Source organism: Geotrypetes seraphini, chromosome 5 (genome assembly GCF_902459505.1).
Source record: "Geotrypetes seraphini chromosome 5, aGeoSer1.1, whole genome shotgun sequence".
Classification (NCBI taxonomy): Eukaryota; Metazoa; Chordata; class Amphibia; order Gymnophiona; family Dermophiidae; genus Geotrypetes; species Geotrypetes seraphini.
The window spans coordinates 123736794-123753277 of NC_047088.1; the positions used below are offsets into that span (position 1 = coordinate 123736794).

Genomic DNA, 16484 nt, shown 5'->3' on the forward strand with positions numbered 1-16484 from the left:
TCTCCTCCTACAATACGCCCATCAATCCTGTTATTAAAGCTGATGGCATCCCCCATTTCATCCAAGACCTTAGGGCTGTCAGTGCTTTGGTGATTCCCATTGTACCCAATGTCCCTGACGTTCCTTCCCTCCTCTCCTCCATTCCACCTGCAGCCACTATTTTCTCTGTCATTGACCTGAAGAATGCTTTCTTTTCTGTCCCTGTTGATGAGGCTACTCAGCCCCTTTTTGCCTTCACCTTCCAGCAACAGCAGTATACTTGGTATAGAATGCCCCAGGGCTATGTTGACTCCCCTGTGGTGTTCTCCATTGTCCTTCAAGTTATTCTGTAGCCATGGATGGCCCCTCATGGTTCTGTCCTCATCCAGTATGTGGATGACCTCCTCCTATGTTCCATAACTCAGGAGATCTGTCAGGCTGATAGTTTGGACCTTTTACAATGGTTGTCTTCGTGTTGTCACAAGGTGTCACGAAAGAAACTGCAATGGTGTACATCTGAGGTGGAATACTTGGGTTTTGGCCTGTCTCATGGTCAGAGGAAAATTAGCACTTCTCGCATTGCTGCTGTTCTGGGTCTGCCCCGCCCAGCTACCAAGAAAGACATGCTTACTTTTCTTGGTATGATTGGTTACTGCCGCCAATGGATCCCTGATTGTTCCTTCTATGACCAAATTCTGAGACAGACCCTAGGTCCTAAAATGACTGATCTTATGATGGACTAAAGAAATATTGGATGCTTTTGGACATTTGAAATGTGCTTTGGTTTCTAGCCCAGGCCTGGGTCTCCCTGATTATGACCAAATCTTTCACCTCTTTGCTCGAGACAATTGTAAAAGTAGCAAAAGGTGCCAGGACACCCGCCATGGGGCGTGTCCTGGCACAAGATCATGGCGGTAAATTACGCCCTGTTGCCTTTTTTTCTAAAGTCACTCCTGTTCAAGTACAAGGCATGCTTGCCTGCTTGAGAGCCCTGGCTGCATGTACTATGGTGGTAGAGATGGCCACTCTTCTGACCCTTGGTCACCCCACTAGCCTTCATACTTCTCATGATGTCCAAGCCCTCCTTCGCAACATTCATACCCAGCACATGTCTGCTCAGCGCCTTAGTGGTTATGAGGTTATCCTTCTTTCTAATCCCAATCTCACCATCAGGTATTCTGCCTTGACTTACGGCCCCGCCCTCCTTTTAAATGGTCTTTTGGGCCTCAAGGGTGAACAGGATGCCCTTCCTCCTGATCATTCCTGTGTCTCTCTGATACAGGACACTTCCCCCCGCCCTGAATTATCCTCCACCCCTCTCCCTGATGCTTCCTCCATTTTTGTTGATGGCTCCTGCTCCTGCCCTAATGACAACACCTTCCACACAGGATATGCTGTGGTTGAACTCCCTGACACTGTCCATGAGGCCTCTTCCCTCCCCTATCCCTCGGCCCAGGCTGCTGAACTCATTGCCCTTACTCGCGCCTGCCACCTTTTCTCTGGTGAACGTGTTAACATTTACACTGATTCCAAATATGCCTTTGGTGTTGTACATGACTACGGTGTTATCTGGCAACGTCGTGGCTTTGTGACAGATGATGGTAAGCCCATTTCCCATTCTTCCCTTGTTTCGGACCTTCTCTCTGCCTTATTCATGCCTGCTGCAGTTGCTATCATTCATTGTCGCGCGCACACTGGTCTCCAGACCGAAGTTGCCAGAGGTAATGCTCTGGCCGACCGCACTGCTAAACAAGCTGCTTTGGACCACCCTCCCTCCTCTGTTCTCCTTCCTCTTCTTTCCCCCCCTGCTTTTCCCCCATCCTCTCTTTTTTCTCAGCTTTAATCCTTTGTTACCCCCTCTTAACTTGATACCTGGCAACTGGCCAGTGCCCAAAGCCGCCCTTCGGACGGACTTTGATGCAAAGAGGGGAAACCCTGTATACCAGCCCCTAGCTCCCTCTTATTCATTGCCCAATATCATGACATTGGTCATCGCAGTGCTCGCTCGACATTTCAACTTCTTGCCAGTGATTTTTTCATTCTTGACCTTCACTCCCTGATACAGACATATATAGCTCGATGTCTAACCTGTCTCCGCGCTAATCCCAACATACCCCATAAAACAGCACACCAGCACCTTACTTACCCCTCTTCTCCTTTTACACACTTACAGATTGACTTTACTCATATTCCTCATGCCACCAGGACCCGACATTTCTCCCGATGGCCTGAAGTTTTTCCTACCACAAATGAAACTGCTCAGACTGAGGTGAACATGTTACTTCGCGAAATCATCCCTAGGTGGGGATGCCCCACATACATTAACTTAGACAATGGTCCTGCTTTCACTGCCAGAGAATGCAAAGATTTATCTACCGCACTCCGCATTGAGTGGAAATTTCATCTCCCATATCACCCACAGAGTTCCGGTATTGTCGAACGCATGAACAGAACTATCAAGGACAAAATCAGGAAAGCTACAGCTGGCACGTTTGTGAATTGGAAGAAATTCCTCCCTATTGTTTTAGCTGAAATTAGGAGGCAGCCTCACTGCACCACTGGCTACTCTCCCTTTTTTTATATATATTTTATTTATTGAATTTTTATAATAATACAAGTATACAATGATGACTTGATACAGATCAGAGATGAAGAAATCAAAATTAACAAAATGAGGAATAGACAAGTAATATTTAACTCTTATTTAGCCCACAATATTTGGAGATCAAGAAAGGAAATTTCAAATCAACTATTTAGATTATTAGAGTAACGACATAAGATAACCCATTTCACTACCAGATGGAAGGTCATATCTAATTAGTCATGGTAACCACACCTTCTTTAGAAGTAATAAATTCCAATAACTGGGCTCAAAAAATAAAAAATTCTTATTTTGAAATAGCACATAACATTTTGAGGGAAATTTAACAAGAAATGTAGTCCCTAGAGCAAGAACTTTTGGTTTTAAGGCCAAGAATTATTTTCTACGTCTCTGGGTTTTTTGAGCTAAATCAGGAAAAATTTGTACATTAGAGCCCAAAAACTTGTCATTAATATGACGGAAATACAAACGCAAAATAAATTCCCTGTCACTTTCCAGGGCTACTGTAAGCATCAAGGTAGTTCTATCAGTCACAATCTCAAGGGAGTTTTCTAAATAAGTTGTTAAATCCATATCCACATTTTGAGCTGGTTGCTTTCCAATAGGAATAGACTCCTCTTGTGATCATTTAGTATTCAGGTAATAAGCTCTCACAATTGGAGGTAAATTTTCCGTTGGAATGGCCAAGGTCTCCTGAAAATATTTCCTTACCATTTCTACAGGTGATATAATAGGACATTTTGGAAAATTCAACATTCTTAAGTTATTTTTCCGTAGTTGGTTCTCAAAATTCTCCATTTTACGTGAAATATAGGAGCTCTCTTTAATCCTTCCCAATTCTACTCTTTTCATTTGTCCCAAATCCTCTTCATACTTCTCCAATTTTTCTTTTAAATTAGTTACTATAATCCCTTGTTGCTCAACCTTAGAAAGGACAGTACCATAATCCACTTTCAAAGCAGACAAAGATAGTTTCAGGTTGGAATCCATGTTTGATATGGCCTGCCAAAACGCTTCCATATCAATCTTCTCAGGCTTTCTCAACTCCCCAAAAATTACAGTTCTACCTCCCGAAGCGTCTCTCACCTCTTCTTCTCCTCTGATGCAGGGAATTAGATGACCCTGTTCACCTGCTCTTTCCTCCAAAGAGTCCAGTGCAGATGTCCCTCTCACAGAGGTGTCCAAACTTCCATCTCTAGGAGGCAGGACTCCCTCTGACTCCTGCATGCGTTCGCTTTCGGATAGGGGAGGGATTAGCCTTTGCTCCGGGCTCAATGACACCTGGCTTCCCGCGCTGAGAGTGCCTGAAAAATTTGAGTTCTTCCCCAAAGTGGCATTCCACTGTTTGGTTTCTTCACCCAAACAGGCCAACATGCTTTAATCGACATCTGGACCATCCGCTGAAAGGCTCCAGTCGCCGGAGGGTTAGGTCTCCCTTCCTCTTCCCCATATTAAAATATGGGGGAGAGTCAATGCAAATGCTGGTTTAGGCGAGGTAAGCAGCACCGTTCATTCAGGCATCCATTCTCGATGTCATTTCGATCTCAAACTCTACTCTCCCTTTGAGATTCTCATGGGACGACCTTTCCCCGCCCTGTGGGTAGACAAACCCTCAATAGTTGAGAGTAGTGATCTCCCCTTGATACAGGAAGAATATGTCCAAAAGCTCATAGAAACATTAGGGCATGTTGAAAGAAACATGTCTTGCACCTCTCCTTTTTCTCCACAGATTCCTACCCATTCCTTCCAGCCTGGCAATGTAGTCATCGTCCAGAAGCTTTCCAAGGATAGGAAGCAGATGGATTTTCCCTTTGGCCCTCCCACCACTGTGATCGCTGCGACCAGGACCACTGTACTCACTGAGGAGTCTCCTGTTTGGATCCACGCAAGTCGTTTGAAGAGGGTTAACCTAAAACCCCAGAAGCAAGCCGTCCCTGCGCAGACCTCACCCCCTCCAGTGGAACAGCACGATGATCTCGTCACAGCATTCCACCATTATCATTCTCCTCCTAGCAACGTTGCTGCTAGTTTTCCTTCCTGTATGGATCATCTCCAACTGTGTCTACAGGGATGATGTGTCCTGGGTCCACGACCCTTTCTGCCCATACTCATCTGTCAATGACACCCCAGCATTGTACTCATCTGTAAACAGCACCCCTGGCACCTCTTTGCGAAAATGACGTCAAGCTAGAATACCTCCTCGCAAGGGCTGCCCTTCAATTGGAATCCAGAAAGATAGACAGCATACTACATTTTGGTATAATTCCAGCAGAGTGCATGTGGCCACCTTCTCCTTTGATTATTGTGACATTATGGACTGCTCATCAATTGATGCTGCATGGCAGTGCCTTTGGTTCCATGATATTCCTAAAACTAAAGACATATACATATGTGTTACTGACTCACATTGGGGGGATAAGTGTGCGTCCTGGGGAGCGGTAGGGTAGAACACTGGCACTGACTGGACTTATAAACCGGACAGTGCTCCGAAAAGAGTGGACCAAAATGGTAAATCTCTGCTTAGCTGTATGACCCTTCGTAAGATTGGAAACTGTTATGGGAACTGTGTTGCTGGACATATTATGAAGCTTTCTCTTACAACTGAAAACCCTAGACCTACTGATGAAGGCATGTACGTTATGGTCATGTGGTTTAAGGGTGGGTCTAGCTATCATCCCCATCAGTTTTTCTTACGGGATCTATCTACCTCCACTCATTCTCTCCTGCCATTTTGTGGGTCCCCCCAAACTAATCCACTAGCCCCCAAATTAAATAAACTTACTAATATGATAGCCATTGCCAACCCCACCTTTGAAGATATTATGGCTGTTGAGGCAGGATTTTCAGAGCGTAACCTCTGGCTAGAATGGATGAAATTCACTGCTGATCAACATAATAAGAGTAATTGTTACATATGTGCTCAAGCTAGACCCCATTTAGGAACTGTACCTTTGGACCTCCCTCCTGGTATCCAACCATGTTTTTTGGGTTATTTACCAATACTTTCTCTAATTCCACCGATCTCCTTTGTGTGCTGTTGCGTTCCAAATACCCTTTGCTGCCTGGAAAGAAAAGACCTGATATTGCCATTACCATCTATGAGGGTAATTACACATGTCATGTTTCTAATCTGACACAGGGTATTTTTTTAGGCAATTTCCCCCCTGGTTATTGTTCTGTCTTGGATTATATGTATGCCCCACTATTGCAACATCAGATTTTCACCCTAGGTGATATTTAGTGACTCCGTGTTAAATTACCCAGCCAGTGGACAGGCCAGTGCGCTTTAGCTAAGGTTATCATGCCCCTGAATATCTTCTCTATAGGACACCCTTCCTCTTTGCATGGTTCCTCCTCCTCTTTACCCAGACATAAACGTGACCTCCTTGGTAGTTTTGATCCGCATGTATACATAGATGCCATAGGGGTCCCAAGTGGGGTCCCAGATGAATTCAAGACCTGAGATCAAGTTAAGGTTGGGTTCGAGTCTCTTATTCCCCTTATCACTATCAATAAGAATGTTGATTGGATTAATTACATTTATTATAATCAGCAACGCTTTGTGAACTACACTAGGGACGCCTTGCAAGGTATTGCTAATCAGTTAGGCCCCACTTCTCAGATGACTTTCCAAAACCGCATGGCCCTGGATATTATCCTTGCTGAGAAAGGGGGTGTCTGTAAAATTCTCCCCAGTACTTTATCCTGTTGCACCTTTATTCCTGACAATACAGGTCCCATGGGTAAGGTTACTATGGCCATTCAGAAATTAGAAGACCTCTCTGCTGAACTCACAAGTAACTCTGGTTTATCTAATCCTTGGGATCAGTACTTTAGTTGGATGCAGGGATGGGTTAATGACCTTATTATTGTTATCATCTCTATTATTATTTGTATCTTTGTCGTTTATGTAAATTTTAGACTGCTCATATGTTGTACTGCTTGTATTACTGCTCCTAAACCCCCCTCCTCGAGAGACATATCTGGAATATCTCTCCTTTCAAGCTCATGCTGTGCACTTATGATGTCATTTTCATGATGTAAGAGGGGATTGAAGGGGCACATATATATTCCTTCACATATATTCCTTGTAAGTAATTTTCTCTATTCATGCTTGTGCTAAAACAGAAAGTTTTCACTTTGCTATGAAACTTCACTTTGCTAAGCAAGCACAAGATCATTTTTCTCTTTGTGTTCTGTTCTAGATGAGCAATTCTGCTTCTCATTTAGATAAGCAACTTTTGCTAAGAATGAAACATTTGCTCAAACCTTAGACAAAAGGACAGTATTATGAAACTTCCCACCAAAGCCCCCCTTATGCTTGCTAGTTCTTTTTAGTTGCTTTTATGTATCCTGTTACCAAATATGGTCTTTCCTACAGTCATATGCTGAAAAAACTGACCCATGTATAATGCTATAAAAATGGATGAAAAACTCATAATAAATGGACAATCTCTTTGGGACAAACCTGAGCCTGAGCGTCCTTTCTTCCTAAAGAGACTGTCTCCAGATATCTGAGAGGCGACAGAGTGTATGCAGGGCGGTTTTGGGACCAGAACTGGACCAGGTCCATTTCAACCACTGCATGGGAATAGCAGTAATAGCATTTTAGAAGCTGTTCTTTTCTTCATTTAAGGAAATAGAATTTTGTTTTGGGGGTTGGGGTTTAATAAATGAGGGCTAATTGCTCCAGCTATCAGAGCAAATTTGTCTCAATGTGTGTTGCAGAGTTAACACCCCTGTTTCCTCCAAAAACACCCCTTCCACCTCCAACTTCCTTACCCATGCCATGGGTAACCCCAGATTTCTCAATTCATTATTTACATTAAGGTAAGTGTTTGCACTAGAGGATTGTGATTGCCATGTTGCACAAGTTTATGTGGTCAAATTTATACCTGGTCTTGCTAGACTTCATTTAAGGATTACCTTTCTAATTATGGCAAAGTGCTCCTGCTAGTGGAGCTTCTGTCAACAGGTGTTGCAGAGTTTCCACCTATGCTTCCTCCAAGGTGCTTCCTTTCACTAAGGTAGGTGCTAATGGCATAGTTACCACCATACCTATACCCATCTTGTTACAAAAATGTAATGTCTCTCAAAAGGATAACAGTGCTAAAAAGACCAATACACTTGTAAAGTGTTTGGTTTGAGTATGTGGCACAGTGGTTGGATCTACAGCCTCAGCACCCTGGGGTTGTGGGTTCAAATCCAGCGCTGCTCCTTGTGACCCAGGGCAAGTCACTTAATCCTCCATAGCCCCAGGTACGTTAGATAGATTGTGAGCCCACCGGGACAGAGAGGGAAAATACTTGAGTACCTGATTGTAAAAAACCGCTTAGATAATCTTGATAGGCGGTATATAAAATCCTAATAAACTTGAAACTTGAAAACTTGACTGAAAGTGTTTGCCTTGACTGTATAATGTGTTTGTATAAACATGATGCTTGTAATACGGACACAGTGCAATGGCTGTTATTTAATACTTATGTGTATTGTCACTTTCTGTCCAAGTCTGTGTAATACCAGCCCTTATCACAACCTTAATAAAAAATATATGAACAAACATGTTTTATAGCAAGCATTTTTCTATATGGCTATGTAGGTATTTTGAACAAATGTTTGATAACATCGTTAGACCCGCCACACATTAGCACTTGAAAACGTCATCTACGAAGCAGAAACAGAACTTTGATAAACAGTGTTTTATTGAAATAAAAACAGTTAGGAAACCACATAGAACTACACACACATATATATACACTGAACATTTCATAGTGTATTAGTCAATGCAATGCATCTTCGGTTGATTGCTATGCTGAAAAATATGCACAGATAATAAATTATGAAGACATGCTGTATAGTTTAATTGGGGGAAATATGGGGATTACTGCACATCCCAAGCGCCACGCAGTGAAACAACACAAGTATTGACACCCTGTGTTTCCTGCGGCTTGTGCTAAAATGAAAGAGAAAACATGGGTTATGAGAATGGTTACAATACATTAAAACATACACGATGGATGAAATAACATTTTTTAACCACCAATACACATAATATACATTTCCATAGACAATTCCTAATTTCAGAAATGGTAATATATAGCTTGAATAAAACTTGTAACACCGGCGATAAAATATACATTCCATCCGAGTTTCAAAGCCTTATTGAATCCAATGCACAACTCAGGCATTTGTTACATGGAAAAAATGTTACTATCATGCACCCTATTTGAAAAATAACTGGAATACAAGTGTTTTTACTCTGTGGGTTGAGATGCCCATAAAGATATGTTACATCCCAGTTTCTAAAGCCTTATTATTGCACAATGAAGGCATTTGAAACCTGGAAAAAGGATCCTCTCAGGCTCAAGGATCACATTGGTTGCACACTCCAAGTAATGCACAATTGGGTAAAGGTTTCTGTTGAATCCGGGGATGATTCAACAGAAAGTGGAGGGCCCCGCACTGTCCCACAATGAATCACTCCCGAAGTCTCCTCAATCTGGGAACACTGCCGATAGTGCTAAAGGGTATATAAAAAGAAAAATGTGTGAGGGGGGCTTAAACCGAACGAACAAACCAAAAATAGGAATGTAGGACAATGGATGCTACATACCTTGTGTGACATCGGCTCTTTTCCCAGTTGTGCCCCCAAAAAATGAACTCACAGGAACATGTCCTAGATGAAGAAAAAGAACAAAAAGATGTTAGCTTCCCAAGACCCCCTAAATCACAAAACTGAAACAAATAACCAAAGGATCGTAAGACAGACAGAAGGATCATAAAGCACTGCCCAAAATTAAAAAATGAGGTGTACAAGCTACAATTGAATTCCAATTCTTGGGGTTTTGCACAACGAACAACACTAGTATACTAATTAGCTGGGTCCCACGTGAATACTCATTGGAAGAGTTGCAAGTCTGTGTCCTCGCTGTAGATAGCTGTGAGTGCTGAAGTAAAGAGGAAAAAATAGTGGATTAGGATAGGGAAAGCCTATAGTTAAATTAAATAAAGTGAAGCAAATGAGCTCCACTTACCTCGATACACAGCTTGCGCGGTACTGCTAGGGGGCCTAGTGGGTTGCACCGGCGTCGACATTGCTGGTCCTACGGTGTATACAACATACCACAATCAATTAGTGACAGACTGTATGTGTCACCTTCAATATACAAGATAGGAAAAATGGAAAAGTTACACATACAAATTAAAACTTACCCACGGATGATGGAGATGACCAACCATGATATGTGTGCGCAGGCTGCCAAGAAGCACTGCTATCTTGGACACCTATAAAGGAGAAATAACTATTAGTAATGAGGGACACTTAAACGATAAGAGAGTAGGTGGTTTAAGATATCACACTTCTATGGTTATTTACCACATGTGATGGGGCTTGAAGAAACCGGAGGTGCCATAGTGGGTTGCGCATATGAATCCATGTGTGGTTGTGCAGGTGGGCCCAAACTATAAACATGGTTTGAATCTATGGAGAAAAAGAAATGGACTGATTAGTATATTGCCGTACAGGACAGTAGAAACCCCAAATGAAGGAGTATGGGTGTAAAAACATCTTGATCACGGATTGTTACTTACCATGTATGATAGGGCTAGAACATAAGGGTTGTGCCCTAGTGGTGGATGCGTGTGAAGCCATAGGATTGAAACCTGTTGATTGAAATAAGTGGACAGTTTAGCATGTTTCACACCTAATGAGAAATTTAAATGAGGAACAGTGTATGCAGATATACTGACGTTAAGGTAGGGGACTTTTCAAAAATGTAACAGGTTGAACACTCACCATGCATGTTTGGGCTAGACGAAACTTTAGGTGCCATAGAAGGTGAAGCATGGGGAGCCATAGGGGATTCCACTGCTGGAGATACAGTACAAAGCGTACGGTTTGAACCTGTGGAGATGAAGCATTGCACATATTATCATCACACAGCACATATCCCGAAACAGTTAAAATAGAGTAACATATCTACTGACGCTTTGAAAGTACAAGTGGGGGGGCACTTTCCCGAGCTCCTTCAACATCCCCTGGCTCAACCTCTGTTGCTCTACGATGACATTTATCAAGGCTTGATTCTGCCTCTGGAGATCAAGCATAGCATTATTATGTGCATGCATCACAGCCTGATTCTGCCTCTGGAGATCAAGCATAGCATTTGTTTGAGTCTGCATCACAGCGGTAAGGCTAGCAATATTCTGAGACATTGCTTGCACACCCTCAGCAAGATTTCTCAAAACATTCTGCGTATTGTTATTCCACATCTTCTGATCAGCCACAGCAGACTGCAGGATGCGAATACGTGTGTCCCTACTTTGCCTGTCCACATGGGCACTCACACTAGCTAGGCCCTGCCTTGCCCTCGAGGAGACACTAGGCAAGGCTGGGTGAGGATATAAGAGGACATGATTGCGTGGTGAACACTGTATGGTCCACTGTTCCGTCTTCCTCATCATGCATGGTGCCCGGAACTTAATCCTCAAGGTTGGTCGATTGAGAATGTTCTAAAAAGAGGAAAAAAATAAGGTTTAAAAAATATGAATGGTAAAAATAAACAAATTAAGAAATATTAACACAACACTCAAACCTTGCAAACCGCAGGCAAAAAACTCACCTTCATCTGCAAAGAGGTCAGGTGAAACACAGGTTTTCATGATGTACCCCTCCTGTGTATGCGCTGAAGACAGAAACAAAGCATTTTAAAAAAATAAGAATTTATATAAGTACCTTACAAGAGTACATCACAACCTGCATTAATCAAAACTTACCATGTTGCAGATCCATATGTGTTGCTGAAACTGGCGCAATCACTGTTAATCTTCCAATGCCCGATGTTCCCGGCTATGGCTCCTCTGAAAGAAGATACAGAAAGGTATTTCAAGGGACAGACATATATATGTAATTTAACACAAAAGATGCCATCCTCCATAGATCGATACTCACCTTCCTCATAATTCATAGACGTAGGGGCAATCGGTTCAAGCTGGACACAATAATCTTTTTTTTCTCCTCTTCCGACAGGAAATGTAAAAGTGTGTAGGGTGGCCTCAGCCCCTGTCTGGCCATCTCGCGCTGTAAGAAAAAAATATAATAATTTAGGAAAAAAATAACTGCATGAAAAATGTGACGTACAAATGTGAACAAACAGCAAAAAAGTACAACTAACTCACCGTTTAAATAATCGCTTGCCGGGGCTGATGTGTCCACACCACCAGCGATACCCATAATCTGTTCAGAATGCAGGGTGCGAAGAGCATGACGCTCCAGGTCACTGAGCTCTACAGCACATGGAGGGTTACCACCGGGACACTGCATTTAGAAACACCGAGGGCACTAACATCACTTGCAATTTTTGCCCAAATTGCAAGTTTCATCCCAGAAGAAAGCCTTGTGCTCTGGAACAGATCCCTAAACTTCGCCATGACACTATCCACAAGAACAGCAAGCTCTTCATCTGTGAATCTTCGTGCTCTGACCTTAGCGTTGAGGACTCCCTCTGCGTCCATATCTCCTGCAATAAAAAGTAACTAATGTAAACATTTCAGATTCAGAAAATGACTGTACGTCCTGGATTTTAAAAGAAATGAAATGTTACAACGGACAAACCCCTAGCCTGGAAATAAACAGATGTGTTTTTTCACATCCTCCATAACCAGCTAACAAACGGCACAAATCTATTCCGAAAAGATGATAAAAATTAAGGAGAATGCTTTACAACGAATAAACCACCCACCCGCACCTACCCGAGAGATGTACAGTTTCCCTGAAACTAACACGTCTCCTAATACCCTCCCCCTTCCGCTAACAAACGGCAACTTACCAACAGAAGAAAAACTTTGAGATCGATCCGTTAAAAAAGGACGAACTCGAAGAATTCAACAGCTCGCTCACAAATCTCCGATGCTAAAAATTTTCAAAAAGCTATGGTCACAGCTTGTACAGCTAGCAACAGTACTTCAAAAAAAGAACGGTTGGTAAGAATACTTCCTTATTTATTGCCTTTTTTACGACAACAATGCTCTGCGGTAGGCGCATTCTAAGCTCGCTAATGATGTCTGTGATTAATCCACGCCCCATTTCTACGCAGTGAATTCCTAAAGAGCTAGCACATGTGCTATGAGCTTCAAAGCCAACAAGGATACAGTGCGCACATGCGTCAATCGATGTTTCAGCGCTAATAGCGCCGTGTTTATGATCAAAACATTTGCATGCACAAGCTTTACTGAATCGATCGATTACAATGACTCGGAAATGGATAGGATACGAATTGGATAAATTTCGGGACTTTAGTGAATCCAGCCCTTAGTTTCCTGTAGTATCTTATCTCTAGTTAATTAGCCTCTAGCTGAGCTGAGAGCAGTGGCGTACCAAGGGGGGGAGGGGCGGTCCACCCTGGGTGCAGCCTTAGGGGGGTGCACAGCTGGCGAGGTCCGGAAAATTCTATCGGGCCGAACAGCCTTCCTCTCCCTGACGTCAATTCTGCCGTTGGAGAGGAAGTTCGGGCTAGCCAATCGCTGCCTAGCTGGGTGGAACTTCCTCTCCAACGGCAGAATTGACTTCGGGGAGAGGAATGCTCGTCGGCTCGACGCAGGGAAGAGGCAGGGAAGGAGAGCTTGAGGCGGCGAAGGCTTTGGGGCCTGTTACCCAATGGCGGTGACTTGGGGGGTTGTTCCATGTGGCTTTTTACTAAAAATCATGTTTTCGTATAGATGGGGGGGGTGCCAAAAAATGATGGGCCCCGGGTGTCACATATGCTAGGTACGCCACTGGCTGAGAGGAGGATAAAAACACTGGGTTTAGCAGAGCCTACCTAGTTTGGAATATTACACAGTTCAAGGCAAAAGTTCATGTACTTGAATTCTTCGGAGCCTAGCTCTGGGAAGCTCAAACAATTCAGGATACAAAACAAGCATAGTCCCAAAACTTTTAGGCAAAAAGGTAAGAATTAAAACACTCCCAACCTTTCTCAGCTTGTGTCCATTGCTTCCAGTCTTCCTGGAATAAACGGCACATCAATGTCCATGGGTTCCCAGCCTTCTAGCTGTCTCTCAGCTGTAGTATAAGGCACATCTGATATGTCCACCATTTCCCAATCATTTCCCAGCTCATCAGAGTTCAATTGGGGAGGCAAGCACTGCTTCCTCTGAGGCTCTCCTTGCAGCCCCCTTTGCTCCTCCTCTATGGTTCTGAGTTGCCTCGCTTTAACTGGCTCCAAGCCACAACTCCCCAACTTGGAGAGGGGGAATATAGAAAACTCCCTCTGCAGCTGTGACTGCACTCGTGTCAGCTTCCTGCTGGTTCTCTGCCTTTCTGGGATATGTAGTCTTTCAGCTTCTGAAGTTTTAGCTAAGCTAAAAGCAGGCTTGGTAGAGTGTACTACAGCTGGTCTGAGCTCCGCCTGGCAGTCTCTGTCTAGTTCATCCTCACTAGTGCAAGGGAGGTCAGCGCTATTGTAATCAACAAAGCTAACCTGGTCAGCTCTTCTGCACAGGGGTTTACTATTCCTTCTCCTGAAACCTGGGACAAAGCTAGCAAGAGAGCTAGGTTTGTCACAAAACGCAGAATGGTAGATTCAGGATTCTTCAAATGAAGCAAGATATCAACTGCATAAGCAGAGATCTTATATTCCCAACCTGCATAAGGAATCCCCTGTGTCTCCTTTGCTGCTGTATAGCCAACAACAAGGGTTCTAAAACAATATCAAAAAGCAAAGGAGATAAGGGATATCCTTGTCTAACTCCCCTCTCCAGATGAAAATGCTCTGAAAAAGTATTATTAATATACTAGTCTTTAAGCCCGTTACATTAACGGGTGCTAGAATATATGTATGTCTGTCTTTCTTTCTTTCTGTCTCACTCCCTGCCCTTGTGTCTTTCTTCTTTTCTTTCTGTCTCCCTCCCTCCTATTATTTATCTTTCTTTCTATTTGTCTCTCTTCCTGCCCCCTATGCAGCATTTATCTCCCCTTGTCTACTTTCCTGTACAGTAGCCATATCAGCATTCCCTCCCCCTCCATTTCCTTGTGCATCAGCATCTCCCCCTTCCTACTTCCCTGTGCAGCATTTTCCTCCCTCCCCACTTCCCTGTACAGCAGCTGCAGCAGCATTTCTTCCCCTGTCCATTTTCCTGTGCAGCAGTTTGTATCTTTTTCAAAATGCGAGAAGGGATGGTGTAGGCAAGGAATTAAGCGAGCAGAAAGTACATTAACGGGTGCTAGAATATGTGTGTGTGTGTCTGTCTGTCTGTCTGTCTTTATTTCTTTCTCTCTCTGTCTCCTTAGCTGCTTTCTGTATTTCTTTCTTTTGGCTGTCCACCACCACCCCTTCCGTGCTCCCCCTGTCCATTCTCCCTTCCTTTTACCTCCCCTGTGTCCACCACCACCCCTTCACTGCTCCCCTTATCCAGCAGCAGCCTTTCTCCCTTTGTTTTACCTCCCCCCTGTCCATCAGCACCTCTTCCTACTCCCCCTCTCCAGCAGTAGGCCTCCCTTCCTTTTTTCCCCCCTGTCCATCAGCACCTCTTCCTGCTCCCCCTGGTCAGCAGTAGGCCTCCCTTCCTTTTCCCCCCCTGTCCATCAGCACCTCTTCCTGCTCCCCCTGTCCAGCAGTAAGCCTCCCTTCCTTTTTCCCCCCCTGTCCATCAGCACCTCTTCCTGCTCCCCCTGTCCAGCAGTAGGCCTCCCTTCCTTTCCCCCCCTTCTCTATCCCCCCAACAGTCCAGCATCTCACTTCTCTCTATCTCCCATCAACCAAGCATCTCCCCTCTGTCTCCTCCTGTCAGCCGCTGCCATGGTGTGCAGCTCCGGCGCGTTGCTCAAAGGCATAGTAGCGGGAGCAGCACCACCAGCAGCAGCGCCGCCATCTCCACTTCCGGACACTGCGGGAGCCCTTCTCAAGGGGGTGGGACAGGCTGCTGAGGAGCTTCGGGGGCTGCTGCTGTTAGCCCTGGCAGAGACGTCTTCCGATATTGCCGCTTCCAGCGCCGCTTTCCCTCTCAGCGGTTAGGGTTCGCCGGTCGCTGCACCATGAGAGCCGTGTGAGAGCTGCTACCCTCAGCTGTTTTTTTTTGTTTTTGTAGTTGAAGGCCGCCGCCGCAATTAGGTTTCGCAGGCCGCCAGCGCTCAGCCGCACCATGAGAGCGGCGACCCACAGTTGTGTATTTTTTTTTTTTTTTAATTTGAAAGCCACCACCGCAGCTCCTCTCTCAATCCTGGTGCAGTTCGAGAGAGGAGCCGGTACCATGCAGTGAGAGCCGGGGGTGAGGAAGGCTACCGCAGCTGTGTAGCTTTTTTTTTTTATTTGAAAGCCGCCGCAGAAGTATGCACAGTGAGAGCTGGGGCCACGCATGCGCACTGTCATGTCCGCGACGGATCAGGGAACACGACTTTTGAGTGCGCATGCGCGGCCTAGCATTTTATTATATTAGATAATCTGGCAGAAGGGGAATTATACAAGGTTTGAATCATTTGTATGAATCCAAATCCTATATCAAACCAATCCATCGCTTAGTACATGAAAGCCCATTCTACTTGATCAAAGGCCTCTGCATCCAAAGAAACCGAGAAAGCCGAATCATCCATTGTTTTTCCTAAATTTAGTATATGTAATGCCAATCTGGTATTATTTGAAGAATGTAACTGAGCAACGAAACCCGTTTGGTGCAAACCAATCATATAAGGGAGAGCCTTGGCTAGTCTTAGAGCCAATAGCTTAGCCAGAAATTTTCCATCCACGTTAATTAAAGAAATAGGCCTGTAGCTTGAAACCAACATGGGTTCTTTATTTGGCTTTGGCAAAACAATGGTTAAAGATTCCCCATAGTACCCGAAATACAACCCTTATTTAGTTGTGATTGATATAAATTTAGAAGATGAGGCAAAAGTGTAATTTGAAATGAT

At 44.1% G+C, this 16484-nt stretch overlaps 1 protein-coding gene across 1 annotated transcript in view; it reads right to left on the reverse strand.

The window, feature by feature from the left end:
* TRPM8 (transient receptor potential cation channel subfamily M member 8) overlaps nt 1-16484 on the reverse strand; it is a 2182726-nt gene that overhangs the window by 1050358 nt on the left and 1115884 nt on the right. Inside the window, 1 exon segment of the mRNA XM_033944097.1 lies at nt 5159-5173. Within this exon segment, the coding sequence (XP_033799988.1) occupies nt 5159-5173 (15 nt within the window).